The sequence below is a fragment of the Symphodus melops genome (assembly GCF_947650265.1).
Source record: "Symphodus melops genome assembly, chromosome: 18".
In the NCBI taxonomy this organism is placed as follows: domain Eukaryota; kingdom Metazoa; phylum Chordata; class Actinopteri; order Labriformes; family Labridae; genus Symphodus; species Symphodus melops.
This window is the reverse complement of record NC_136708.1, coordinates 2,202,798-2,216,013: the sequence shown is the minus strand read 5'-3', so window position 1 is coordinate 2,216,013 and position 13,216 is coordinate 2,202,798. Positions and strand designations below refer to the sequence as shown.

General features: G+C 45.0%; 1 protein-coding gene across 1 annotated transcript; it reads left to right on the top strand.

The window, feature by feature from the left end:
* The first annotated feature begins 6,051 nt into the window (after positions 1–6,051).
* Positions 6,052–12,767, top strand: LOC306839096 (tropomyosin alpha-1 chain-like). The gene is made up of 10 exons (XM_079367587.1): positions 6,052–6,257; positions 7,973–8,098; positions 9,786–9,919; positions 10,698–10,815; positions 10,920–10,990; positions 11,082–11,157; positions 11,583–11,645; positions 11,755–11,824; positions 12,298–12,376; positions 12,509–12,767. Exons 1-10 carry the CDS (start codon positions 6,144–6,146, stop codon positions 12,510–12,512), a joined length of 855 nt encoding a protein of 284 aa, XP_079223713.1. The 5' UTR covers positions 6,052–6,143; the 3' UTR covers positions 12,513–12,767.
* Positions 12,768–13,216: the final 449 nt, after the last annotated feature.

Below are 13,216 nucleotides of genomic sequence, written 5' to 3'. Positions count from 1 at the left end.
CGCCATGTCCGTTTCTCTTGTTTCTGCACGGGTTTAGCGGCCGCAGTCCTGAAGTGAATCAGACCCGTCGTTTACTGAACACGTGACGACAGCCTGATGAAAGTCTGACCGTGCTGAATCTCATCCAGGTGACTTTATGACAGAATGTCAAACAACACAGAGCTTTTAAATATTAACTCTCAAACTGTCTCTAACGAGAGACGCTCCGAGGATAATTACTGGTTTCTTTTTCTTCTTGAATGAAACCTTTCGGTTGGTTTGCACGTTTTACTGCCTGGTTCGTTTTTATAGATCACAAACTCTTTTAAGGAAATAAGCCAGTACGCCAGTTTCAAGCCTTTCTTTGGGCGACCATGATGTTTATAACTTCAGACCCCTGATTGTTCTGCCCTCTCGAACTCCAAAGTAAAAAAAAACAAAAAACTTTAACATCTCGCCGTCTTCCATTTTCTGAGCTCACGACTCGTCTCGCAGGATTGAAGCAGTTTGTGGGTCAGTGCCTTCCGAGACGTTCAGAAATGACCGTTTCAATAAAGATTCAGAGGTCTGTTTAGTGAATTATCTTTTCAGGGTTAAAATACGTCATTAAAATACAGTTTATTGGATAATTCATTATTCTGTCCTGACCTGGAACGCCGCGTCCTAACCACACACACACGAGCGTCAGATATCGCAGCTGGCGTGATCGAGGGTTGAAAGTGGACAAACAGACGTGTGGTGCCTCCGTGTTCCTCGACCTTCTACGCGAGCGACCCCGAGGACGATAGAAACACGGTGTCAGGGTCAACGCCGCGCGTTGGGAGCCTTTAGTTGACATTTGGCGCATTCATCACGCAAACTCCTCTTTATTCTTTCTTCTCTTCTATAGACGGATCACTTCTTCTTTCTTTGTTGACTTTCACTGACAAACTTCAGAGTCAGGCGACGCCCCCTTTGGGGCCACTGCTTTTGTTTCAGTTTGTGAGCGCTCGCCGGCCCCCGTTCTGGTCTGTGGCCCCAAGCAGTCACCTGCCAAGACTGTTGACAAACGGTGCCTCTGTGGGGGAGGTCAACCATGGGCGACCCCTGAGTTTCGTTTTCGCTGCTTATTTCACATTAGCTAGAAATGTGCTGCTTTAACTTGGGACTTGGCGCTGGGAGTGACATCATACCAACAAGTCAAAAAAGTACCATGGACGCTTTCAAGAGTCATTTTCAATATGACCTCACGATAACAACACACCACGTGATCGAGAGAAGTGCTGACGTTGCTGCTGATAAACACAATAGCTAAACGTGAAATTTTACTTCTGATGCACGTAGCAGCCATGTTGGATTTTGACTCGCACTCCTGCAGGGTCTTCAAGTTTCCGAGTTGGGGGGAGGGGGGCGTTCCTGACCGGCAAGTCAGACCTTTCTGACTTCCGAGGTCAAATGGAACGTAGCATTACTCCTCATGTTGTGTCCTTACAAAGTCACAGCACCATCTGCTGGTCTGGCGTGTGAACTGCAGTGATTTTAGTGGTTTTAGTGGAGCTGTGTGCGGAGGGCGTTTGTCGTGAAAAAGTCGCCTGAACGCGTGCAAAGCGATTCCGTCTTCCGTGGATCTTCTCGCGTGAACGTGGCCTTAGACTCGTGGTCAGAATCTGAGAGGGAGGAGTTAAATATCATCACATTTGAATCGATGTTTTTAAAGAAACAGGCGCTCCACAGAAAACACAGAATAAAACACAATCTCACTTTCTGTCTGAATTCAGGAATCAGTTTCTCCTTTCGAGTGTCATACCTTCTAATAAATGTCCTTAAAGAATAAATCATGTCAGAAAAAGATCTAATACTACACATTAAAAAAAAATATACTCCTTTCATTTTGCTCACACGCTCCTCAGAGTTATTAAAGGGCACCGGGAACGAGGCTTCATATTTACGTTAAAGAAAAGTTCAATCTGCTGTGTTTGGCCTGATTGTTTCTGCATGTTTTAAACCTTAATACCCCCCTCCTCTTTTTTTCTTTATATCTATCTATCTATCTATCTATCTATCTATCTATCTATCTATCTATCTATCTATCTATCTGTATTTTAAATGTAAATAGCGTGTTGAGTTATGCGAACGTTTCTGTGGCTGTAAAATGAACGTGACCTTCACACGACCTTCAGACGCGAATGTTTCTGCTGCTGTACCTTCACCTTTATCTACTTTACTGATATGAACGCGTGTTTGTTTTTGCTAAAAGTCGAGAAAGTTGATGAAGAAATGTGGAGAAGTTTAAAGTATCATAATTTAAACAGACAAGGGCTGTGCTTTTGTTTGCACATATTTAACGTCTTTAATGTGAATTTAAAATACTACTCAAAGATTAAACATGTATTACAAACTGTGTCGCGTCGTGCTGTGTTGTTGTACTTTGTCGTTATGAACGTAATAATCCTGCGTGCTCGATGCACAGACACAATGAATGCTACGTGTTTTAAGATCTTCACCTTTTATTTTTATTTTTTTTTAGGATTTTGTTTTGAATTTGGACTTTTAAGAAGGTCGTTTTTATTTGGGTCCAGTAATGAGACAATAAGCTTCCTCTCGATGTTTTTTTGCTTCTTTATTTCTTTGGTTTGAGCGTCATGGCCTCCTTGATGCACCTTGAACAGGAGAAAAAAAGCCTCTCGGAGGAAACCCTTTATATTCCCTTTCCTGCCTCCGCTGGGAGCAGATTCCTGACAGCATCAGGGGGGCGGTTAAGATTTTGTTTTCCAAGTCCTGCAGCTGGTCTGTGAACTGGGACGTCTTGAAAATGTAACTCGAGTCCTTGAATGCAGCAGATGATTGCTCCCCTGCTGTGGTGATGGACGTGCTCGCTGCGTTAATGAGTCTGTGAGGGAATGACCACAAGGTGGACCCGGATCGTTTTCAGATCGCCTTTGTTCCCCTTGGATCGGGTTGAAGGACTCATGGGTGGTCTCGTCTGAGACCTGCACGCAGAGAAGTCTGGGATGCTGCTCTCCTGGAAAGAGGAACACATGTACTCGCTCTTCATCATGCAGGTCGTCATCCTTCTGAACCAGAGAGAACAAGAGCTAAACTTCAACTCGATATGTTGTAAAGTATCAGTAGCCCCTCCCCCCTCTCCAGCTCCGCCCACCTTCCAAATATGGTCACTTCTGGCTCAAAAAAAAATAAAAAAAACTATATGGCCAAAATGTTAATGCATGAAAACAGCAATCCACAAACCAATGGGTGACATCATATTGGCTCCACCCCCTTTTCAGATATGCCTATGATTTTGTCATTGTTGACTTTAACAAAGCTTTTAAAACTGTTTTGAGCTGTTTATTATCTTCAGCTGAACAACAACTTCCTGTACGTTACCTCCAGAGAGACGTCAATGAAGCCAGTGCAGAAATCCTGCAGTTCCTCAAGTGTCCACTAGAGGCTGGCTGCAGCAGCACAGGAAGTCACATACACACCCAATCAAAAAATGCATCAATCGCCATCAATGGGACTCCAGCGCCCCCTGCAGGTAACGACGGGTGACTTCACTCAGGCTCCGTTAATATTTATAGTTTATGATTCATACACGTGTAAATTTCTCAGCCTGTTCCAGCTCTCTGATTGGTTACATGGGCTGAGTTAAATGAGTAAACGCTCCCTGATGAGTCAGCAGACATTTCAAACATAAACATGTTTATAGAAATATATCAGGCAAATAAAAAAATATATATGTTGGACACAAGAACGCTGGATTAAACAGGAATCGTGTGTTTTTGTTTACATGGGGACTTTCAAAGTAAAATAACTGATTTTAAAAATATACTCAAACTGCACAGATTGTTATTAGCGCCTAGATTCTGGTACACAACTTTTAAAAGTTTGGATCAACTTAACGTGGGGGTCTCCTGATTGTTTAGACCCTTCACTTCTCAAAGACTCTGTCATAGTCTCTCTTGATTGGACGATGTTTACAGGATGTGTCTGTATCGTTACGACCAGACAGACGCCAGCACAACCCTTCATGCATCTCGCAGACGAACTACAGTAACATCTAAAACCGTTTCAGTGACAAATAAGCGTTTCTGTGAGGATGAAGCCGCTCAGGTTTCATCCCAACAATAAATTCTAAACAACCCTGAAGATTAAAAATAGCCCGCTCCCCTTAATACCAGCCTGGAGCCCGGACTCCATATACAGTATACGAGCCCCATCAGGCCCAGCGGTCAGCCAACAAGAACCCCCCCAGACCCTGTAACAGAAAAGGTCAAACACACACACACACATACACACCTACACACACACACACACACACACACACACCTACACACACACACACACACACACACCTACACACACACACACACACACACCTACACACACACACACACACACACACACACACACACACACAATGAACAAGGATGATGCAGCAGTTTATCGATACTTTGAAGTTTTTCCCACATTGTCATCAGATTTTTCACTTCATCACACGGAGGGTAAAACTTTGTGTGTGTGTGTGTGTGTGTGTGTGTGTGTCTGTGTCTGTGTGTGTGTGTGTGTGTGTGCACAGCTGCAGACACTACAGTCTCTAATTCTAATCCCTGAGACAATGTCAGCCAAAAGGTGTTTATTAATAACCGCAGGGGCCCGAAGAGGGGAATATCTGACATAGACCCCCCTCCACACACACACACACACACACACACACACACACACACACACACACACACACACACACACACACACACACACACTGTGTATCCTCAGGAGAGCGGGACACTTATAGACATTACAGGCCAGGTGATGGAGTTGAGTTACAGCCTGATGCATTCCTCTTCTTCTATTGTCTCTGTTCTCTCAGCTTGTTTCACACCAGAGCTCTTTCAAAATAAAACACATCCAAATACTGACTCTGCGTTCAAGCGTGTGTGTGTGTGTGTGTGTGTGTGTGTGTGTGTGTGTGTGTGTGTGTACTGCTAAAGCTCTTTCTCCTCTCGACTTGAAGCATGTCATCCATTCGAGGCGTGAGAAAGTGAAGACACGAGGAGCCTGAGAAACAGTCACGATGCTTTCGAAGAAAAACACAACGAATTACAACGAGACATCAGAATAAAACTTTTACATGAGCTGGAGCCAGGGCTGGCTCCTCTTCCTCCTCCTCCTCCTCCTCCTCCTCTTTCTCCTCCCTTTTTTCTTTCTTCTCCTCCTCCTCTTCCTTCTCTTCTTCCTCCTCTTCTTCCTCCTCTTCTTCCTCCTCTTCCTCCTCCTCTTCCTCCTCCCTTTTTTCTTTCTTCTCCTCCTCTTCTTCCTTCTCTTCTTAGTCCTCTTCTTCTTCCTCCTCCTCTTCTTCTTCCTCCTCTTGTTCTACCTCCCCTCCTCTTCCTTCTCCTCTTCTTCTTCTTCCTCCTCTTCCTCTTCTTCCTCCTCAAGATGAAATACTTTTTTTTAACTTCATTTGAATTTGCTTCACATCATTTGGCTTTGTGAAGATGAAGATGTTGAACTTCTCTTAGTTCTGTTTAAATCCTGAACGTGAGTGAAATGTTCTGATTATCAGGCATCAACAGATCCGCTCTTCCTCACTAAACTGTGACGGTGTCTCGGCTCCTTTACGAGCAGCAGCAGCTGTTGTTTCTGTGCACGGAGGACAAGACGGGAAATGAAACAAACAGAAGACTTTTTAAAGAGTCATTAAAAGATGAACTGATTCATCTCATTTATAAACTCCTTCAGTCATCAGACCTGAGTGTGTCAAACTTCTTTAGTTCAATGTGATGAAGATTCGCTTGTCTTTTTAGAAACTTTCCAAAGTTGTTTATGTCGATTTAAAACAAAAAATCTCAGAAGCATCGAGACCACGGACGTTTTTAGGAAGTGTTTGTGTGAAAACATCCATGCAAACATTTGTTGTGAACACACAGATTGAGTTTTCACGAGAGCTGACCATGAGGCTGAAGGAGGGTGGGGGGGGGTGGGGGTGGGGGGTGGGGGGGGGGGGGTGGGGGGGGTGGGGATGAGGGGTGTCTCCTCCTCCTCTGTCATATAAAGGTCTTCCCTTCCCGGTTCACAGTCTCCACCCGTCTGTCAGGCTCTCAGGTCAGCCGTCCTGCACGCGTTCCTCTTCCTCTTCTCCTCCTCGACTGTCTTCGTGTGCGGCCCGTTAACCCTCAGCCAAGATGGAGGCCATCAAGAAGAAGATGCTGATGCTGAAGCTGGACAAGGAGAACGCTCTGGACCAGGCGGAGCAGGCGGAGGCCGACAAGAAGGCGGCCGAGGACAGGAGCAAACAGGTGAGTGGAGGACGCACAGAGTGATCAGAAAGAGGAAGCATGACGGGACGCATCGTCATCAAACTGTTTCACGTTATGGCTTTAGATGCTGAAGATCTGACCAGCAGCAAAGGTCTGAAACTCAGACCTGGACCTGGCTGCCAGGGAAGACCTGATGTGACCTCGAAGTGAAAGGTCGCCACATTTATCACGAGATCAGGGAGAGGCGGTTCCAAAACAATCACTAACTTCCTGTTTGTTTGTTTTTTCAAAGTAAAACTGGACTGGATCAACCTCATACAGTTACGTATCAACACTACGATTTTTAAGGGAGACTTCACATTACACACTTTGTCCACAGGGGGCGCCAAATTCACCACAAGCTGAGCGATCCTCACAGCAGCTTTAAGGGAGACATTAGACCCAAACACGCATCTGACTTCAACACAAGGCAACTGGTGCCGAGTGAAATATTTAACATGGACAAAATCACAAAAAAAAAATAATAATTTAAACCAAAATGTGCTATTTCTACTTTTTTATTTTAGGGATTCAACCCTCTAAAGCAAATATCTGAAAACACATGGTCAACCTCGTTGTAAGTAAGTTGCGGCTCCTCTCTCTCTCTCTCTCTCTCTCTCTCTCTCTACTCACTGTCCCTTCATAAAAACCTTAAAATATGAAATCTAAAAAGATAAATATATTGTTTAACGGTTCCTTCAACAACCAGATGGATGAACTCAGCCCTGCTCGCTTTACTGAAAAAAATGGCTGAACAGGAAAATAAAATCAACACGCTGACTGTGACAGAGCGACACACTCCGGGTGTTTCTAAAACAATGATGATGATGCAGAAAAGAGGGACGTGGGGAGCGAGGCATCCAGAGAATCTAAAGAGGGGACGAAAAGAGACTAAATTTACGATCTGCAGAGATCCAGTCGAGGTGGTCCGAGGGATGACTGAGCTGACCCCCTTTATCGAAGGTTTATGAGAGAACTCAAACTGCCATCACTCCACGTCCAGCATCATCATCAGCCCCTCGTCTCATCTCTGGGCTTTAAAGTCTTCTTCTGCCGTTCCTGAAGAACCTGCAGATAAACCATCAGACACACCGTGAAGTGAGGGACGCTGAACATTTCATGACACCGGAGACGCAGTGAAGAAATGCATCATGGGGATTTACGTCACGATCTTCCAATTTAGAGCAACATGCAGGAAAGAAGCCACAGTTCAGACCCAAACCTGGGCCGCCCCGCCCGGAGGACGAATACCCGCTGTACACCTGGCACGCACACGTGTGTCTCTCACATGTCTCGAAATAAAATATAAAATAAAAAGTTGGCCACAAAAAGGTTTTAAAGGTCCAGTTTTCTTTTTTAATCCTGAATCTTTCCTGAAGCTCATTGGATGTAATGATGCAAAGACAAAGTGAGCCGTCATTGTTGAATCGTTGGGAAAGCTTTTCAATTAGCCGTCTAACATAAACAAAAATCCATATTTTGCTAAATAAAGAGTGGATTTTTCCCCTGGTATTTCTGCTTCCAAACAAAGCTGTTTCTTGAGAGCCAATTTGCACAGAAGGAAAAATGAAAACGACTTCTATGTTCACATAAACTCAGAGAGTTTGCTTAAAGTCTGAACTGGAAAATGTGTTTAGATATTAAATTAGAAGATGTGGATGTTCCTGTATCTCTTTTAGCAGACGTGCTAACGTGTGTGCGATCTCCTCCCTCAGCATGAAGATGAACTCCTGCAGATGCAGAAGAAGCTGAAGGGGACCGAGGACGAGCTGGACAAATACTCGGAGGCTCTGAAGGACGCTCAGGAGAAGCTGGAGGTGGCCGACAAGAAGGCTGCTGATGTGAGGAACTCCCTCTGTTTGTTTTTTTATTTTCACCTCATGTTAAGATACAAGATCTCAAGATAGCAGCGCAGAACTTCAGCTGGACAAAACACGAGTAAATGAGTGTAACACATCAGTGCAGGCGTGTGAGGTGAATGTTGAGCTGGATGAGCCTCTCTGGGAGATATTTGTTTTTTTAATACCTCGTATCCAGGCAGACGCCGACACATTAGCCAGCTCTGACTCGCGGTGTTTCGCTGTGACCCCGAGGCTCAGATAAAAGTCGTGATGCTGCCGTGTAAAACAATCCTTACTGATTCTCTCCTCATTCCATTCTCCACATGCCCGGCGTGGAGCCTCACAGCTGTCGGACCCTCTTTAACCATGATGTCAGCCGCTCTGACTCCACTGTGAGATTAACAATGGTCCGAGTCCATTTTAGGAGCATTGTCAGATCCCTCGGGTCACTGAATCCAGAATACCTCCTTCACTCCCTCCGCTGAGCTGCTCTGATAAAAAAAAAAAAAACACTGAAACATGATCCCTCTTTTTTTATATACTTTCAAACTTCGACAAAACGTCAGCAAACCAAAATCAGGAAAAAGATAATGACACCAAAGAAACGAGTGGCAGGTAACTAAAATCACAGCAACAATCACAGATAACTAAACCACAGTTAAAGATAGACTGGTGTAGTTTTGAGTCCTAAAACCAGGAAGTGAGTTAGCATTTTAGCACCTCTAAAAGTCAAAGTGGATTTTGAATGTGTTTGTGTTTAGACTGAAATAAGGTCTGTGGTTAACACAAGCTGAAGAGATGTTGACGTTTTGTTAGACGAGATAAACTACGTTAGCTAAGACCCCACTTGTGAATTTTAAAGTTTTTACGCGAACTTTAAACGGCGGTTGCTAACGAGTAGCTAACTGAAACTACAGTGGTTGTCATGGAGACATTAAACGTCATCACGCCGGGAACTCTCTCCCTAATCCTCCTTACAGCCTCTAGTCAAATTTTCGAAGGAACCACCGGCGCCATTTTTTCGCGTTGGCCTACAAAAATATGTCATCACTACACCAGTCTATTGGGCAAAAGATACTAAAAAAATAAAATCCAGTCTGGTTTTAGAGAATTATTCAATAACACTGATGTTGTGGGCTTAAAAAAAAACCCCAACACATAATTAACTTAATTTCCCGCCAGTTTTTCGGTGCCTCGTTTTATTCTCCAGGACTGAATCTGTGTGTTCCCTCGCTGTTTTTACACATCTGCTGACAAAGTGGAGAGAAACTCGGACTGCAGACTCTGAAACCTTCCTGTGTCGCTCGTTCACAGCAGGAGATGTAAAAAGACAGAAGTTGTTTTTACGAAGCAAAAGAGGCCGACGCTACGCTAACGATGCTAACGATGCTCTGCACAGTCGAACATTCACAGCAACAACAAACGAGCGGAGAAGAAGCTCGTGTGTTCGTTTTTTAATAGCTGGTCTGTTTTGATTTCACTAAAGAAGAGGAGTGACTGATGTGACTGCAGGACGGCGTGTTGTCGCTGTCAGGAGGCTGAAGGTGCTTCACCTATAAGACTGAAAGGTTAAAATAGCATTTCCAATATGGCGACCGCCATCATAGAGCTTTAAAAGTCCTCCTCAGTATCACTGAAATAACGTCCATGTTCTGTTGTATACGCCGCCGTGTCTGTGTGTCCTCAGGCTGAAGCCGAGGTGGCGTCTCTCAACAGACGTATCCAGCTGGTGGAGGAGGAGTTGGACCGAGCTCAGGAGAGGCTGGCGACGGCGCTGCAGAAGCTGGAGGAGGCGGAGAAAGCTGCAGACGAGAGTGAGAGGTGAGAATGAAGAGAGACGGATTCACAGGACAGGAACGGTTCAAAGCTGCGTGCACGCCTCAGTGATGTCACAGAGTCCTGCACGCGGTCGCATCCTGTGCGGGTTCAAATGTGACCCGGTATAAGGTCGACGTTAAGGCTCTGCTAACGTTTAAGGTGTCGCACCGACGTGAGCACAAAGTCTCAATCAGCCTCCGAGAGTTAACTGGCTCCTTCAGGCCCAACAAAGAGCGGGCGGATCTCTGAGCCGACGCTCATCAACGACTTAAATGAAGTCTTACTTACGAGTCCAAAGGTTAAAAAAAAACAATCAAATGACTGTCAACATTTAGCAGAATTGTCTGAAAGTAAATGATGTAACTGGGTTTGATGAGTGAGGCTGAGCAGCAGGTGAACACGCCACACGCCACACGCCACACGCCTGAGCTGAACTCGGCTCAATATCCAGTTTGACCTGAAACAACCTGAATGTTTTATATTTCCTGGATCAAACTTTGACTGTTCACTGAGCTCGTTTCCATCGAGGACGCAGAGCGAGGAGCGCAGACTGTGAACCAAAGCTACAAATAGTCCCACCTAGTGGCCGGTGGCTGCACTGCAGTTTGAGCACAACATGTGAGGAGGGAGGAAATGTATAAATAACAAGATAAAAAAAATGCATTTAACCAACTGGTGACAAATAACAACAAAACCAGACACTGTGTGTGTGTGTGTGTGTGTGTGTGTGTGTGTGTGTGTGTGTGTGTGTGTGTGTGTGTGTGTGTGTGTGCGCGCACAGAGGGATGAAGGTGATTGAGAATCGCGCTCTGAAAGACGAGGAGAAGATGGAGCTTCAGGAGATTCAGCTGAAAGAAGCCAAACACATCGCAGAAGAGGCCGACCGCAAGTATGAGGAGGTCAGATCCTTTTTTTGTTTTTGCAGACTATCAGCCGACTTTACTGCACGATAAACTGTCACATAAGAGGTGTCAGCTGATACATGTGCATTAAACTGGTGCAGGTGGCTCGTAAGCTGGTGATTGTAGAAGGAGAGTTGGAGCGCACGGAGGAGAGGGCGGAGCTGGCTGAGGCGTGAGTGTCGACGTCACACTTTGGAATGTGAGGGGAATATTTCTGCGCTTTAACCTGGCGTCCTCGCTCTTCTCTCCCTGGAATCAAACAGGAAGTGTGCGGAGCTGGAGGAAGAGCTGAAGAACGTCACCAACAACCTGAAGTCTCTGGAGGCTCAGGCTGAGAAGGTACGCTGACCTGCAGGCTTCTTCACGCTCTGTGCACCTGTCAGGCTGTGCTGAGGGCACACAGTGACCCAGACAGAGAGACTGAGCGTCGGTCAGAGAGACTCCAGGAGGAGCTGTGACTCAGGTTTTAACGATTCTCACTGAGCTTCTGCAGAGTCGTCCACAGCTGAGGGGATCCTCTGCAGATTTAGCACACGGCTGTGAATGTATTTTTACACAGATCAGGGAGTTGGTCTGAGTCTCTTCTACAGGGTGAAGCTCCATCTGTGGTCCCAACATGGAAGATCTGAGTCACATCAAGAGCTCAGCTTTCTAACCTGAGAATTTGACAGATTTGATGGAGATTTTTCCTTCAATTTACAAAAATCCTTCATCCTCAATTATGAACTTTTCCCACTTCAAAGTGTTGTTTTTTCTGTCCGCAGTACTCTCAGAAAGAAGACAAGTACGAGGAGGAGATCAAGATCCTCACAGACAAACTCAAAGAGGTGACACCAAACATTAAATCCTCATGTTGTGTTTAGATTCCAGAGAGACGGCTCCACACACGCTGAATATGTTCTTTGGTTTGATGATGTTTTTGTTTGGTCGTCTCAGGCTGAGACTCGAGCTGAGTTTGCGGAGAGATCCGTGGCCAAGCTGGAGAAGACAATCGACGATCTGGAAGGTATACAGCCATTTTTAAAAAAAATGCTTTTCCCAAGTTTGTTACGTACGATTTGAATTCAACGAATGTGCTGGCGTAAAGGGGACCCAGGCACAACGTCGTTAAAGGGTTTGTTTATTTGCTTTTTTCAGATCCTGTCACTAACTTTTCATTCTGTGTTATATTTTTATTTCAAGTTATCTTACCTCCAGTTTGAAGGGAAAATCAAAAGATTTTTTGTGCCTTTATTGAAGTGACAGGACAGTGGATAGAGTCGGGGATTAGTGACACAGAGATTTGAACTTTTCGAGGACTACAGCCTCTGTACATGAGGCACACGCCCTCCCCTCTGGGCGACCTTCATTTAAAAAGACGGTGTTGTAGGCTGAGGCCTCGGTGGGGGGGGGGCGGAGTTCTTTTCCACAACACTGATGTTACCGTGTGTGTGTGTGTGTTGTGTGTGTGTGTGTGTGTGTGTGTGTGTGTGTGATCAGATGAGCTGTACGCACAGAAGCTCAAGTACAAAGCCATCAGCGAGGAGCTGGACCACGCCCTCAATGACATGACCTCCATGTGAGTACTCGTGTGTGTGTGTGTGTGTGTGTGTGTGTGTGTGTGTGTGTGTGTGATATTCTGTACATGTTTGTTTGGATCAAGCTGCTGCTGTTTGTTCATCCATGTTAAGATGCTTCTTTGTGTTTTCAGCTAATCGCCCAGAAGCTCCTCGTCCTGTCAGGATGAAGATCGTCTCTTCTCCGTGTTTTTTCTCAGTCTGTCTCCCACACGCCCTGAAAAGGCTTTTTACTGTCTCCTGTGTGTTCGTCTCATAAACGTGTTTATTTATCAGTCAGTGTAATTCTAATTCTAGCTCGTGTTTTCAGTTTGAGGATGTTGTATGTCGCTCTTCTTCTGTGTCACTTCTCGTTAATAAAGGAAGAAATGCTCGACTTCATCGTCTGTGTTTTGTTTTTTTTAAAAGTGTCCGACGGGATATTTCAAAGTGATTGTATCAGGAAACTTTCCACCTGGTTTGCTTGTTATCAGGTTATTCAACATTTATTCTTTCTCCAAACATCTGTACTCGGGCTTTCTCGCTCCATGTCCTATTGTGGGAGTGTCACCCGCCTGGGGGAGGGACTACTGCCCTTTGTGATGTCATGAAGGGAAAATCTCCAAACGGCCTGTTTGAGCACACATTTTCTGGGAACTTTAAATTAAAATTAAAAGCGGAGACTTTTTAGAAACTTTATTTGTAAAGTGTCTTATTGTCTTGAGCTGATGTCGTGCCAACAACATTCAACTTCCCCGCTCGTCGTCGAAGAGTTTGTGTATCATTGGTCAACACGAAATCAAAGTGTATAAGAAAAGTTGATTAAATGTCATGCTTTAGTTTTTGCTACAGGAATACATAAT

Bases quoted from the DNA above. Each gene is read 5' to 3' on its own strand.
- LOC306839096 (XM_079367587.1), top strand. From the start codon at position 6,144: ATGGAGGCCATCAAGAAGAAGATGCTGATGCTGAAGCTGGACAAGGAG. The intron at 11,646-11,754 runs GTGACACCAAAC...TGGTCGTCTCAG, and splicing joins TCACAGACAAACTCAAAGAG to GCTGAGACTCGAGCTGAGTT. The intron at 11,825-12,297 runs GTATACAGCCAT...GTGTGTGATCAG, and splicing joins GACAATCGACGATCTGGAAG to ATGAGCTGTACGCACAGAAG.